Genomic DNA, 15,631 nt, shown 5'->3' with positions numbered 1-15,631 from the left:
CCTTCCAGGCCGGAGGTCCTGGAGTGAAGGCTCTGCCTCCATCTGGGCTCCAGGCTCCTGGGAGCTGCCCCTTGCATTCTGGGGACACCTGGGCCAGAAAGCACGTCCCGAGCTTCCTCAGATCGGATCTGGATGTGAAGTCTGACGGGACTTCATGGCCTGCTCCCAAGGGGCCTGAGCCCAGAGGCTGTACCGCCTGCAGGGGCTGCCCGGGAGTAGAAGCACAAAGCAGCCCATGCCCCCGAGCCTGGGGCCTCCTCAGGGAAACCGAGCACAGGCTAGATTGTTGTAGTTTTTTAAAATTTATTTATTTATGGCTGCATTGGGTCTTCGTTGCTGCACGTGGGCTTTGGCGGGCTACTCTTTGTTGCGGTGCGCAGGCTTCTCACTGCGGTCGCTTCTCTTGTTGTGGAGCACGGGCTCTAGGCACGCGGGCTTCAGTAGTTGTGGCTCGCGGGCTCTAGAGCGCAGGCTCAGTCGTTGTGGCACACGGGCTTCGTTGCTCCGTCGCATGTGGGATCTTCCCGGCCCAGGACTCGAACCCGTGTCCCCGCATTGGCAGGCGGATTCTTAACCACTGCCCCACCAGGGAAGTCCCTCCTTCCAGTCTTTAAAGAAGATATTGTGTGATAATTGATACTTACGCACGTACCAATGAATATACATAACGGGCACGTGCATTCCAAATAGTTTTCAAAGCCCCGTGAGCCCCCGTGCACCCTGGGAGCTGGCACATTTGTAGCATCATGAAGCCTCCGTGGGCTCACACCTCCCTCCCCACCTTCATCTGTCAGCTGCCTCCCACGTGCTGAGATCCACACTCTCAGAACTGGGGTCAGCAATGCTATTTTTTTTGAAGTTTGTAAACATTTTTTCAAAAAACAATTTAGCCATGGTATATAAAGTTTGGAAAAAAGCAAGTTCTCAGATTTCCATTTCCCTCGAACAATGTTTTTATATATTCTTTCCCAGTCTTTCCATAAACATACTTTACATGGCAATCGTCATAGTTCACATGGCATTTTATATCTTTTTTGAGAAACAGGCTTGTTATTGGAAGACTCTGGTAGGGCAGCTGTACACTTCGATGAGGCAGACACCTTTAAAAACTTTATTTATTTATTTGGCTGCGCTGGGTCTCAGCTGCGGCGTGCGGGATCTTTAGTTGTAGCATGCGGGATCTAGTTCCCTGACCAGGGATTGAACCCAGGCCCCTCACATTGGGAGCGCAGAGTCTTAACTGCTGGACCACCAGGGAAGTCTCGAGGCAGACAATTGTGCTTAAGACTGTTGTAAAGTTTTGGGCATTAAAAATAATGCTGGTACCTCAATAAGTTAAATGTAGAATGACCATATGGCCCCAAAGATTTGAAAACAGGGACTCAAAAACTTGTACACAAATGTTCACCGCAGCGTGATTCACAATTGCCAAAAGGTAGAAGCAAACCAATGTCTGTTGAGGGATCAACGGTCTGTCCGCCCAATGCAGTAGTTTGGAATATGATGGAATATTACTCAGCCATAGAGGAATGAAGTACTGATGCCGGCTGTAATGTGGATGGACCTAGAAAACATGCTTGAGGAAAGATGCCAGACACATCGGACCACCTGTTGTAGAATTCCACTTATGAAATGTCTAGAGGCAAAGAAAGGAGATTGGTGAGTGCCAGGGCCTGGGGTGAATTTGGAGAGAATGGGCAGGGGGTCTCCTTTTGAGGGGATGAAAATGTCCTGGAATTAAATAGATGTGATGGTTGCACAGCTACGTGAATGCACCAAATGCTACTGAACTGTGCACTTGAAAATGGTCAATTTTACGTTTGGTGTATTTTACCACAATAAAAAAAATCATGAATGCTGCTCTGAACATCCTGTGATTCATGTAATATCGATTCTGATTATTTTAGGATCTATTACTTAGAGTCAATTTACTGGATCAAAGGGTGTGATGAACATTTTCAAGGTTCTTTATAGTTATTGACAGATTCCTCCAGCAAGTTTACCATTTTATGCTCTGGGGTAACGTTCAGACTGAGAGTGTGTGGTCTGTGATGGGGTCAGCCCGCGCAAGGGTCGCAGTGCGGGTGGGGGGGGGGAGGCGGCTGCTACTCCAGGGACCTCTCCCGCCCGCGCCCCAGACCAGGCTCGCAGCTGCTTCCAGGGCAGGGATCTCCAGGTAAACGGGAGTCAGGCCCTCAGCGAGGGGAGGGGGAGGGCCACCTGGGCCACATTTGGGCAAAGAGGCGCCTCTGAGGCGCCGGTCCCCGCCCCCCGGCAAGGCAAGGGCACCTTTCTGCAGAGTCCTCAGCGGGAGCAGGGAGCCCAAGAGATGAGTAAGCTTGGCTGGAGCGCTTAGCGGGAGGGTGGCGAAGGGAGGGGGCCAGAGAAGACCCTCTGCAAGGAGAAGAGAGTCCAACGCAGGATCCTAGACCCACCCCCACTGCCACCAAGCCATCCCACCACAACCCACGCCCCTACCCAGACCACCAGCCCAGAGCCCCCCACCTGAGCCGAAGCCCCGCCTTCTCACCCCACTCCTCCGCACCCTTCCCCCCATGGGTTCCCACCACCCACACGCCCCCAGCCCGCAAGGAGGGGGCTTCTCGAAGCTGTCCCGACTGAGCATGCTCCCTGCCCCTCAGCAGCCTGAGATGCTGACCGTGGTGGGCCTATTCGGCGAATCCCTTAACCTCCCCAGTTTCCTCATCTGTGAGGTGGACGTACTCTCAGTGCCTGTTTCATAGTACTGGCCATAAAGCACTCACAGCAGAATGGGGCACGGTCGCCCGTTAGTAAGTGGTAGCTATTAGTATTGGTTTGTAGCTATTATTAGTAATAATAGTAATGGCATCCCTGCCAGTATTAGAGCCACCCAGGCCAGAAACCTCTGTGCTCCCACATCCCCAGGTCTCACCCATTCCACATCCTAGCGGGTGACGGCAGCAAGAGCCCCCCAGCTGGCCTCCCTCCCCCTAGCTGCTCCTCCACGTGGAGATGTTCTGGAATATTTCCTGAGCTTGGGAAAGTATGAGCATCAAAAATGATGTCAGCACGCGCGTGTACTGCCACCAGCCTCGATGTGGGCCTTGTTGGCCTCAGTGTTTTTCCCATCCCTGACCCCGTTCCTCTCCTTCTCTGTCCGAGGGATTCAGGTTTGCCATTCTGAGGCACATTTTCTACTGTGTGTGCTATTCATAAGCAGGTGTGTTGTCACAAGCCACATGTATGACTTTACCACACTTTTTGGAGCCACTCCACCGACGGCCGGCCCTCGGCTCTTTCTAGCTATTAAGATGACGCTGCTCGCTTCCCAGCGTCCCGAAGGGGCATCGATTCAAGCTTATGGGTGGGTGCAGGCTCCCTTTTCCTGGAATGCCCGTTTCCCTTTATTCTGGACAATCCTGTATCAGTTCTGTGCGTTTGTAAGGATCTTCTCTTAGCCTGTCCTATCTTCTCACTGTAGTTATGGTGTCTTTTGTTGTCCAGAAGTTTTACATTTTAACATAGTCAAATTTATCTTTTCCATTCTTGTTTGCCCATGTTTTGTCTTAAGGGAATTCCCTGGCCGTCCAGTGGTTAGGATTCATCGCTTTTACTGCCAGGGTCCAGGTTCGATCCCTGGTCGGGGAACTAAGATCCTGCATGCCGCGAGGCATGGCCAAAAAAAAAAAAAGAAAGAATTGCTTCTCTATCTCAGCATCATAAAGACACTGTTCTCTCGCCTCCAAGGTAGTTTTAAAGCTCAGTCCGTTTAGGACTTTGATCCATTTGGAATTGCTTGGTGTGGGTTTCGAGCAGTGGCAGCCGGGGAGGTGGGGAGCGCCCCCCGGTGGCCTTAGCTTGAGGGGGACTCTGAAGGGAAGCTGGCTTGGGTTCAGACATTTTGGGACTGGAGCGGGGCCATTTGAATGGTGGCTTCGCCGGTGCACGCGAGTCTTCGCTGCCGTAGGGTGAGTGAGGACGAGAAGCGGCAGAACGCTGGATCCTTACCGTGTGCCTGCGCCCGCACTGCTTTGCCCGTTGCCCCGCATTTCCGCATCTTGTTTGTAGCCTTCCCCCTTTCTGGGAGGGCTCCTGTCTTACCTGTCCTGGTCCCACACACCTTCATTAGCTCTTGGGGCCCATCGTGACTGCTGAGGAGAAGAGAAGAGGCTGAAGGAGCCCCAGGCGCTCTCTGCAGGAGTGGCCCAGGAGCTCCAGGCCTCCACACCCAGAGGTCTGCCTCTGCTCTGCGCCACGTGGGTCAAGGGGAAGGTTGCTGGGCTGTCAGGGGCATCACTCCGGTGGCCTCGATCTGCTCCGTGGTGTGTGTGCCCATCCCCCTCTTGACATCCCAGACCACCCTGCACTCCCCTCCCACTGCCTGGGCCCAGTTTCCATAGCAACGCTGCTGCTGGGTAACGTTTCCAGGGAGACAGACATCCCAGTGTTTCCCAGTGTCACCTGAGCGTCCCACTGCACATGGTGAAAAGGTGAAACGTCCCCCACCCCCCACCAACCCCGGTCAAAGATGCCGAGCACAGCTCTCGGCCCTTGGCCCTTCTGCTTCTTACAGGAGCCCTTGACTTAAGGGCAGTGGGGAGCCGGTAAATGTTCTGAAACGCAAAGCCCTCGTTTGGAGCCTTTGTCGATTTCCATGGTGTAAACACTCCTACCATGGCCACCAGCCCGATGTCACTGAACGCGGGGATGGGAAGACATGCACAGTCGCACACTGTCCTATGGTGTCTCCTTCCAGACACACTAGACCAGATAAAAGTGTAGTAAAATAATTAGAAAGCCATGAGCTTGGAGGACTCATTGCCTTTGTTTTTATTTTTATTTATTTATTTATTTATTTAAAGTTCACACAATGAGATTCTTTAAAAGTATTCCAAGGGACTGAAGAAACATGGTAGTTTAAGATACAAAAGATAGTCACTCTAGGATTAAAAACAAAAGAAAATATTTATAATGATGGTCACCATCTATATTTGGCATTTTATTTCAAAAACTGACTTCTCTTTTTTTTTTAACATCTTTATTGGAGTATAATTGCTTTACAATGGTGTGTTCGTTTCTGCTTTATAACAAAGTGCATCAGCTATACATATACATATATCCCCATATCCCCTCCCTCTTGCGTCTCCCTCCCACCCTCCCTATCCCACCCCTCTAGGTGGTCACAAAGCACCGAGCTGATCTCCCTGTGCTATGTGGCTGCTTCCCACTAGCTATCTATTTTACGTTTGGTAGCGTATATATGTCCATGCCACTCTCTCGCTTCGTCCCAGCTTACCCTTCCCCCTCCCCGTGTCCTCAAGTCCATTCTCCATGTCTGCGTCTATATTCCTGTCCTGCCCCTAGGTTCTTCAGAACTATTTTTTTTTTTTTTAGATTCCATATATATGTGTTAGCATACGGTATTTGTTTTCCTCTTTCTGACTTACTTCACCCTGTATGACAGACTCTAGGTCCATCCACCTCACTACAAATAACTCAGTTTCGTTTCTTTTTATGGCTGAGTAACATTCCATTGTATATATGTGCCACATCTTCTTTATCCATTCATCTGTCGATGGACACTTAGGTTGCTTCCATGTCCTGCCTATTGTAAATAGAGCTGCAATGAACATTGTGGTACATGACTTTTTGAATTATGGTTTTCTCAGGGTATATGCCCAGTAGTGGGATTGCTGGATCATATGGTAGTTCTATTTGTAGTTTTTTAAGGAACCTCCATACTGTTCTCCATAGTGGCTGTACCGATTCACATTCCCACCAGCAGTGCAAGAGTGTTCCCTTTTCTCCACACCCTCTTCAGCATTTATTGTTTGTAGATTTTTTGATGATGGCCATTCTGACTGGCGTGAGCTGATACCTCATTGTAGTTTTGATTTGCATTTCTCTAATGACTAGTGATGTTGAGCATCCTTTCCTGTGTTTGTTGGCAATCTGTATATCTTCTTTGGAGAAATGTCTATTTAGGTCTTCTGCCCATTTTTGGATTGGGTTGTTTGTTTTTTTGATATTGAGCTGCATGAGCTGCTTGTAAATTTTGGAGATGAATCCTTTGTCAGTTGCTTCATTTGCAAATATTTTCTCCCATTCTGAAGGTTGTCTTTTCATCTTGTTTATGGTTTCCTTTGCTGTGCAAAAGCTTTGAAGTTTCATTAGGTCCCATTTGTTTATTTTTGTTTTTATTTCCATTTCTCTAGGAGGTGGGTCAAAAAGGATCTTGCTGTGATGTATGTCAGAGAGTGTTCTGCCTATGTTTTCCTCTAAGAGTTTGATAGTGTCTGGCCTTACATTTAGGTCTTTAGTCCATTTTGAGTTTATTTTTGTTCGTGGTGTTAGGGAGTGTTCTAATTTCATTCTTTTACATGTAGCTGTCCAGTTTTCCCAGCACCACTTATTGAAGAGGCTGTCTTTTCTCCATTGAATATTCTTGCCTCCTTTATCAAAGATAAGGTGACCATATGTGCATGGGTTTATCTCTGGGCTTTCTATCCTGTTCCATTGATCTACATTTCTGTGTTTGTGCCAGTACCATACTGTCTTTTTAAAATAAATTTATTTATTTGTTTTTATTTTTGGCTGTGTTGTGTCTTCGTTGCTGGTTTCTCTACTTGCGGCGAGTGGGGGCTACTCTTTGTTGCAGTGCGTGGCCTCTCATTGTCGTGGCTTCTCTTGTTGCAGAGCATGGGCTCTAGGCATGCAGGCTTCAGTAGTTGTGGCACGTGGGCTCAATAGATGTGGCTCACGGGCTCTAGAGCACAGGCTCAGTAGTTGTGGTGCATGGGCTTAGTTGTTCCATGACATGTGGGATCTTCCCGGGCCAGGGATCGAACCCGTGTCCCCTGCATTGGCAGGCGGATTCTTAACCACTGCGCCACCAGGGAAGCCCTACCATACTGTCTTGATGACTGTAGCTTGTAGTATAGTCTGAAGTCCAGTAGGCTGATTCCTCCAGCTCCATTTTTCTTTCTCAAGATTGCTTTGGCTATTCGGGGTCTTTTGTGTTTCTATACAAATGTTGAAATTTTTTGTTCTAGTTCTGTGATAAATGCCATTGGTAGTTTGATAGGGATTGCATTGAATCTGTAGATTGCTTTGGGTAGTAGAGTCATTTTCACAATGTTGATTCTTCCAATCCAAGAACATGGTATATCTCTCCATCTGTTTGTATCACCTTTAATTTCTTTCATCAGTGTCTTATACTTTTCTGCATACAGGTATTTTGTCTCTGTAGGTAGGTTTATTCCTAGGTATTTTATTCTTTTTGTTGCAATGGGAAATTGAAGTGTTTCCTTAATTTCTCTTTCAGATTTTTCATCATTAGTGTATAGGAATGCCAGAGATTTCTGTGCATTAATTTTGTATCCTGCTACTTTACCAAATTCATTGATTAGCTCTAGTAGTTTTCTGGTAGCATCTTTAGGATTCTCTATGTATAGTATCATGTCATCTGCAAACAGTGACAGCTTTACTTTTTCTTTTCCGACTTGGATTCCTTTTATTTCTTTTTCTTCTCTGATTGCTGTGGCTAAAACTTCCGAAACTATGTTGAATAATAGTGGTGAGAGTGGACAACTTTGTCTTGTTCTTGATCTTAGAGGAAATGGTTTCAGTAAAACTGACTTCTCTTTTATTCAAAGTTCTGAAAGCAGCCAGATTCGTTGGAGGTAGTTTTTCTTGTAGTCACATCTGTCTGACTTTATTGAATTTCCTTTTCTTAATGAATCCTGAGGGTTGAGTTAAATGTTAAATATTGGTGTTTATGTAAGGAACATGCATGTTTGCTTTTGCCTTTGTTTTTAATAAAATTCATTTAGTTGTAAGTTTGTTCCATTGAAAGGTCGATACTGGCTGTGTTTAATGCTGCCTCAAGCATTTCCTGACAGTTTTGGCTCTGCTAAGGGCTTCAAGGCCAGTCCTCACATTCCCTTGGTGCCCAGCCTTTGCCAGTCCACCCTTCACACGCGTCTCCAAATACACGTCAGCAGCCAGCCCTTTTCTCCCATGCACTTGGCCCCGCGGGCTCCGTTCCCTCTTCGCTTTATAACTGCGGCCTCTCCAGCTGTCCAGATCCTCTTGGGCTGTGCTGACCACATTCTTACAACTAATACCTTCTTGGTTGACAAGCTGTTTCCTTGATACCCTTTGATCCGATAATTCCACTTTTGGAAAATTTCTCTAACATAACAACTATAGATTACACAAAGATATACATAGAAAATAGGTACAGAACATACAAACAGTGTGTCTCTGCAACCTTCTTTATAATAAAATTGAAAACCACTAGTGATGGACAGTAGGGACCAAGCCAATACACAACGGACGGTCCACGCGCAGGCTGGCGTGCTCCAGGCCTCGGGGCGCCTGCAGTTACAAATTGGAAAAAGAGCAGGAATGAAATATGCCAACACATTCACAGCTTTTACACCCTTGAGATGGGTGATTTTTGTTTTCTTCCTTATGGTTTTCTGTATTTTTCAAATGTTCTACAACGAAACTGCTTTTTTTTATAATTGGACAGACCTGATTAAAAAAATCTTTTCTGACCATGCGAAGATTACAGAGAGGGGAACATAAAAACTGAAACTACTGTCTACAAGGACACAACCAAGTAGCAGCAAGGTGATTATTTGGGTTCCATGAATCAGAGGAGCCACTGGCTGGCCAGGCGTCCCTAGGACTCCTTGTGCTTTCCTTTGACAGCCTGTCTTCCTGGAACGACATCCAGGGCTGGCCTGTTCTTTGCAGCCTGGAAGACATGATTTTGCAATTGCATTGGGCATCTCTGTGAAGCACCCCTTCTCCGGAGACTCCCGGGGAGGGGGTGGCACCGTGAGAAGTGAAGACTGGGACAACAGTGGTCTTGTAAGGGCCACTTCCTCAGCACCTCTTAGGCTCGGTGTGTGTTGGCCTTTTCTCTATGGTGAGTCGTTGCTGCCTTGAGGACAGAGACCCTGTCCTCTGAGGCTTCTTGCTCTTCCGGACTCTCCCACCTGAACCCGTTTGTTGACTGACTCCTGTCGGCAGAAGGGAGTCAAGGTCTCCCTCCCACCTTGATATGTTGGATGTTCCCAGCAGATGCTCGGTCATTGCTAAGGGGGCTCCCCGTGATCTTCCCACACCAGCTCTGGCCTCAGTGCTGCTTGAAGGAGGAGGACGGCCGAAGGGGATCTAGGGCCCTCGGGGCGTGGCGCCATGTGGGGGCAGGGCTGAGAAGTGGGGCTCACCTGGGAATGAGGGCGCCCAGGGGTAAGCAGGGCCTCAGCGGGTCCTCACGGGGACATGTCGTCTCTGCCGCAGGTGAACGGGAAGGAGCTCTCCAAGCTGTCTCAGGAGCAGACCCTGGAGGCCCTGCGTGCCTCCAAGGAGCCCCTGGTAATCCAGGTGCTGAGACGCAGTCCCCGCCTCCGGGGCGATGGCTCCTCCCACGACCTGCAGCTGGTGGACAGTGGCACTCAGACCGACATCACCTTCGAGCATATCATGGCGCTGGGCAAGCTGCACCCACCCACCCCACCCATGGTCATCCTGGAGCCGTACGTCCCGTCTGAGCTGTGAGTCGCCCTCAGGAGGGCCCCGGGCCCTGCCTCCAGAGAGGGCAAGCCACCTGGGGTGGCTGCCCCGTGCCACCCAGAGGCCACACTGTCGCAGCTCTGGGCGTGGCAGGGAGACCCCGACTGGCTGCCCCCGGGCAGGAAGCAGGCTCCTTGGCCTCCGGAGCTGACCGTCTCACCCCAGGGCTCGGGCATCTCCGGGCCTTTAGCCTCTGGCTGGACAGCAGCTGGTGAATGGGCCTGAGGGTCCTGACATGCAGGCTCCCCACTGTATCTACCCCCAGGGCCAAGGGAGGACCGTCCCGGGACTTTGCTGCCGGAAGGTTGAGGTCCTCAGCTCCTCCTCTATCCTTTCTCCTCCTCTGCCGCCCCATCGTCTTCTGCCTCACAAGCATCATCCCTTGAATCTTCTTGCATCCTTGTCTGTCCCATTCCTCTGCCTGCTCTGAACTTCCTCCATCTCTTCGGCTTCTTTCTTTGGCCCGCTCGGAAGAAGGGCCTCTCATCCGGGCCTGGTGGCCCATGACTGTGTGAGCGCTGACTCATTTCGCTAGCCTCACCCCGGCGGCAGGGAGGTCATCCCGGGATCCCCTCCTCCACAGAGAGGTAGGCCTGGGGCTGGCAGTAGCCAAGCTTAGCCTCGGGGCAAGGAGGGCCGCCTGTGGAGAGAGACTGGGCCCTCCTCCGCTGCCCAGCAATCCTCCAGGGCCTGGATAACTCCTGGGGGCACTGCATGAGTGGGGCCAGTGCCAGGTGGGAGGGGCACCCGCAGTTTGGAGAAGTCAGTCCCTGCTGGCTGGCATGGTTAGAGGAGTCTGAGCTAGCGGACAGGACAGGATGGGGTGGGATGGGATGGGACAGGGCGGGGTGGGGAGAGCTAGGCATGCCTGGGTCCTCGCTGCAGATGCCCTCACACTCCTGTTCAAGAAATATTCCTGGTCTATGCATAGATGCATGTAGCTCAAAAGGAGGGGGTACCGAAGAGGTAGCTGGGCCACCGCCTCCCAAGGTTGCACCCCGAGCAGGGCTCCATGCCAAGCGCACTGGGACCCGCCAGCTGGGAGCCGGGGCTAGGGAGAGAGGGGAGCAGATGGCTGGCCTGACGCCCCGCTTCTCCTGGGCAGCCCCCCCATCAGCCATGAGTATTATGACCCGGCGGAGTTCATGGAGGGCAGCCCGCAGGAGGCAGACCATATGGAAGAGCTGGAGTATGAGGTGAGCTGGTGGCCAGCCTTGGGCGCCAGCCCCAGGGCATGTCTGTGGCCCAGCTCAGGCCTGGCTCCCGAACCCCCAGGCGGCCCTTTCCCACGCATGGCTGAAGGGCTCAAGGGCCAAATTGGGCTGAGTTGGGGAGGGCACGGGTGAGGTCCCTCTGTCAGTGTGTGCCGGCGAGTCTGTGTCCCACGCATGTCTGTACGCTGTGCGTCCCGTGTGTCTTGTGTGTGTCTTGGGCATTTCCTGGTAAGGGACACCACAGGACACACGTGCCATTTGGGATGGTAAGAGAGACCTTTGGGAACTCAGCTCAGGTGATGCGGTCTGGGGGGTTAGGCTGGGCCGAGGCTGCCGTCCCTGCAGCTTCTCCCTCTGCTTATCCATCCCCCTTGTGGCAGGAGGTGGAGCTGTATAAAACCAGCCACCGGGACAAGCTGGGCCTGATGGTCTGTTACCGCACGGATGACGAGGAGGACCTGGGCATCTACGTTGGAGAGGTATGAAGGCGGGACGGGCGGCTGGGATCTTCTAGAAGGCAGTGGAGCTCTACGTGCCTTCCTGTGTGCTGGGACACGACAGCTGGACTTGGGTGCCCATCTGTACGGCACCCATGAGGGGGCCAGGGCAGCACGGAGGCACGTGCTGAGGCAGGGTGTGGCACATGAAGACTCCCATGCCACCCTATCCCCACAGCCTTGCCACGCTGCCCAGGGCTCTGAGGCTGCCCATAAGGAGGCAGCTTAGCGTCACAGGAAGGCAGCCAGTGGCTTCGGCGTGTGTCCAGCCGGGCAGTCCTCCCCAGGAGACCTGTGCCCGTAGTGGAACAGTGGGGCCTTGCGGGGTAAGGCAGGATGTGGTCCGGCCAGGCTGTGTTCTCCCACCACGTCCTTCAGGAGCCCTGCTGGTAATCACAGGGGTTCTTCTCCGCCACCCGTCTGGCAGGTGCTGGGTACTTTCCCATACTTTGCCATGCTCAAAAAATCAGCCCTCCGTTCACAGTGGGGCCTCTGAGGCGAGGCTGCCCCTTCCTACCAGACGGGCACCTCAGGGAGGGGGCCGAGTCCCCATGATGCGCGTGCCTTGCAGGTGAATCCCAACAGCATCGCAGCCAAAGACGGCCGCATCCGCGAGGGAGACCGCATCATCCAGGTGAGCAGGGCAGGCAGGCCCCGCAGCTCTCCTCAGCCAGTTCTAGCTCCCTCCTGCTCAGAGCCCCGCCCGATGCCGGGCATCCCGCCGGGCCTGAAACCAGGGCTAGGACCATCTCCCTCCTGCACGACCACGCGGTGGCTGCCATGTGCCCGTGGGCTCTGCTGGCGTCTCTGCTCGGGCCCCTTACCAGCCTGTCCCTCCGTGCTCCAGACGTGAGGGTGCGTCCTGCTCCTCGTCGCTCCAAGCACGTGTGCTCTTGTGTGGGCCAGGCTGTCTTCGCCCCCGGCACCTTCCACTTGTCTCGAGAGCCTGTCCTGGCCCAGGGTGCTCAACTGGAGCCTGCCCCAGAGCCAGCCCTGGTGTCCTCGTTGATTGTCCCTTGGCCTGCCACAGATAAATGGTGTGGACGTCCAAAACCGGGAAGAAGCAGTGGCCATCCTGAGCCAGGAGGAGAATACCAACATCTCCCTGCTGGTGGCCCGGCCTGAGAGCCAGGTGTGTGTGCCCAACAGGGCGTCCTGAGCCCCCTGATGTGGGGCTTTCTGTCTTGAAAGCTGCCGACTAGGGCACAAACATGCCAACATCCTGGCACTGATGGAGGGTGTGGGGGGGTGTTCGGGGCCCATTTCCCTTTGTGGCCTCTGATGGCTGAGTGGGCTGGGACCTAGACGCGAGTGGGGTCATTGTCTGCGGAGGTCCTTAAGGCAGTGGGGACAGCACGGGCCTGTCTCTGCAGCTGGCGAAGCGGTGGAAGGACAGTGACCGGGATGACTTCCTGGATGATTTTGGCTCTGAGAATGAGGGGGACCTGCGGGCGCGGAAGCTGAAATCTCCCCCTGCCCAGCAGGTGAGGAAGGAGGGAAGGCGGTGGGGGGGAGGGCGGGGAGGGCGGGCAGGGCGGGCAGGACGGCAGACGGAGTAGAGGCTTGGGGGGGCTGCGGGAGATGGACCAGACCCGAAAGCCCTTCCGATCTCCATCCTCCCCCCACGGCGCCCCCACTGGTGGGTCCCAGACTGAGCGGGGCTCATCTTCCAGCTCCAGCTTGGAAACGAAGAGGAGAAAGGGGCCCCTGATGCGGGCCCAGGCTTGAGCAACAGCCAGGAGCTGGACAGCGGGGTGGGCAGGACGGATGAGAGCACGCGCAACGAGGAGAGCTCTGAGCACGACCTGCTGGGGGACGAGCCCCTGAGTACCGCCAACACGCCCGGGCCCCTGCGCAAGTTTGGCCTGCAAGGGGACGCCCTGCAGAGCCGCGACTTCCACTTTAGCATGGACTCCCTGCTGGCCGAGGGCGCAGGGCTGGGTGGCGGCGAAGTGCCGGGCCTCACGGATGAGGAGTACGAGCGCTACCGCGAGCTGCTGGAGATCAAGTGCCACCTGGAGAATGGCAATCCCCTGGGCCTCCTCTTTCCCCGGGCTGCCGGCGGCAGCGGCGCCCTGGATGTCAACCGCAACGAGAGTGTGGGCCACGAGATGGCCGTGCTGGAGGAGGAGCTGCGGCACCTGGAGTTCAAGTGCCGCAACATCCTGCGGGCGCAGAAGATGCAACAGCTGCGGGAGCGCTGCATGAAGGCCTGGCTGCTGGAGGAGGAGAGCCTCTACGACCTGGGGGCCGGCGAGCCCAAGAAGCACGAGCTGTCTGACATCTCCGAGCTGCCTGAGAAGTCAGACAAGGACAGCACCAGCGCCTACAACACGGGTGAGAGCTGCCGCAGCACTCCGCTGCTGGCGGAACCCCTGCCCGAGAGCCCCCTGAGGCGGGCAACCGCCGGGGGCAACTCCAACCTGAACCGGACCCCCTCCGCACCCCCTGTCGCCGCCCACCCCAAGGCTGCCCCTCCGCAGGGGGGTCCCGCCAACTTCCGATCCCTCTCCCGGGATCCCGAGGTGGGCCGGAGACAGCACTCGGGGGAGCGGGTCCGCCGCGGCCCCAAGACGGGGGTGACCCTGGAGCGCGTGGGCCCCGAGGGCAGCCCTTACCTGTCGCGGCGCCACCGCATCCAGGGCCAGGAGGGCGATCACTACCACAGCTGCATGCAGCTGGCCCCGCCGCGCGGTCTGGAAGAGCTGGGCCGCAGCCCCTTGAGTTTGGCCAGTGGCCCTCGGGTGGGTGGGGTGGCGGCGGCGGCCACCGATGCGCCCCGCATGGAGTGGAAGGTCAAGGTGCGCAGCGACGGGACCCGCTATGTGGCCAAGCGACCGGTGCGGGACCGCCTCCTAAAAGCCCGGGCCCTGAAGATCCGGGAGGAGCGCAGCGGCATGACCACCGACGACGATGCGGTGAGTGAGATGAAGATGGGCCGCTACTGGAGCAAGGAGCAGCGGAAGCAGCACCTGATCCGGGCCCGGGAGCAGCGGAAGCGGCGCGAGTTCATGATGCAGAGCCGACTGGAGTGCCTGCGGGAGCAGCAGAGCGGCGACAGCAAGGCTGAGCTCAACATCATCGCCCTGAGCCACCGCAAAACCATGAAGAAGCGGAGCAAGAAGATCCTGGACAACTGGATCACCATCCAGGAGATGCTGGCCCACGGCACGCGCTCGGCCGATGGGAAGCGGGTCTACAACCCTCTGCTCTCCGTCACCACTGTCTGAGCCCAGCTGTGCTCCAGGGCACGGGTCCTCCGCCCTGGCCCAGGTCCACTGAGCCTGCCGGGACCCTGTCTTCTGCTCTCCCTTAGAATCTAGCGTGTGTCTGTGTGTGCACGTGGGACTTTGTTACCAGACAGAAGCCCCTGGAGGACGAGGGACGCTTCTCTCCATTGGTGACTTCCTTCTCCCCAAGTACAGAGACCACATCAACAGCTGGTCTGGGGGCAGACCCGTATCGGCCCCCCCTTCAGCCGTAGGCATGTGTGTGTGTGAGACACGAGCCCAGACACATGTACACATGCAGACACACGCATTTCCCTCCAGAGCGCTCTCAGTGCGGGCACTTGGGGACAGGGAAGTCAGCTGAAAAGCAGAGGCAAAGAAGACTGTCCTAAGCACAAGAGAATGTCCGTTACTTGTAGACAAAGGCAACCCTGATCTCTGTGGTTCTTTTCCTTTTCTGTGCTTGCCAATTGTTGTTTTTTGGGTTTGTTCGTTTTGTGGACCCGCTCTGAGGGCTGGCAGCTCCTTCAGGCAGCCTGACAGAGGTGGAATCCCCGAGTGATAGCTGGGAAGGAGGGGGGTGGGGGGAAGCAGGGGAGGGGGATGGGGGAGGGGAGGTGGGGGGATGAAGGCAAGAATGGGAAGCAGCTTTGCAGATGGCCTCCGCTCCGAGGTGTGGCGACTGGGAGCTTCCGATGTGGCTTGCCAGGCTCACCTTGGAGGTCACCTCCTTCCCCGGCGACTGCGGGGACTGAAGGGTCAGTGTCCGTCCAAGAAGAAGGAAGAGAGCCCAGGGCTGTGGCAGACGCCTTCTGGAGCTCGGCTTCTCTCCTGAGTGGCGTGAGTAGCAGCAGACCTCGGTGACACGACCCACGCAGAGCTAGGGAGTGGCCTGGAGCTGAGTGACAGGCGGGCCCTGCCAGGTGGGCTGACCGGAGAAGATGCCCTGCGCCCCACTTTGCCAGTGTGGGCCAGGCAGCCCCCGGGGACCTGTGCATTAGTGAGAGCTGGCCTGCGGGCCCTTCCCGGCTCAGAGAGCCTCAGATGGAAGGCTGACAGGCTGCTCACCCCCGCCCCCTGCCGGCATCGTGAGAATAAAGCAAGCTGCCTTCGAGGGTGA

At 54.7% G+C, this 15,631-nt stretch overlaps 1 protein-coding gene and 1 long non-coding RNA gene across 3 annotated transcripts in view; one reads left to right on the top strand and one right to left on the bottom strand.

The window, feature by feature from the left end:
* PDZD4 (PDZ domain containing 4) overlaps window positions 1–15,631 on the top strand; it is a 29,035-nt gene extending 13,404 nt beyond the window's left edge. Inside the window, exons 2-8 of one of the 2 annotated variants that reach the window (XM_033417669.2) lie at window positions 9,298–9,551; window positions 10,676–10,766; window positions 11,165–11,263; window positions 11,853–11,915; window positions 12,312–12,413; window positions 12,655–12,765; window positions 12,955–15,631. In XM_033417669.2, the coding sequence (XP_033273560.1) occupies window positions 9,298–9,551; window positions 10,676–10,766; window positions 11,165–11,263; window positions 11,853–11,915; window positions 12,312–12,413; window positions 12,655–12,765; window positions 12,955–14,511 (2,277 nt within the window). In that variant the 3' untranslated portion in view covers window positions 14,512–15,631. Of the gene's footprint in view, window positions 1–9,297; window positions 10,158–10,675; window positions 10,767–11,164; window positions 11,264–11,852; window positions 11,916–12,311; window positions 12,414–12,654; window positions 12,766–12,954 lie in introns of those variants that run through there. The other variant, XM_033417668.2, reaches the window with a different exon arrangement.
* Window positions 8,243–9,363, bottom strand: LOC117199125 (uncharacterized). Its single transcript, XR_004480305.2, has 2 exons — window positions 9,225–9,363; window positions 8,243–8,746 (listed from the first exon to the last, which is right to left on the bottom strand). It is a non-coding gene; the product is annotated as an uncharacterized LOC117199125 (long non-coding RNA).

This window comes from Orcinus orca, chromosome X (assembly GCF_937001465.1).
Source record: "Orcinus orca chromosome X, mOrcOrc1.1, whole genome shotgun sequence".
In the NCBI taxonomy this organism is placed as follows: domain Eukaryota; kingdom Metazoa; phylum Chordata; class Mammalia; order Artiodactyla; family Delphinidae; genus Orcinus; species Orcinus orca.
The sequence above is the reverse complement of the archived record's forward strand: the minus strand, read 5'-3'. Positions and strand labels throughout refer to the sequence as shown.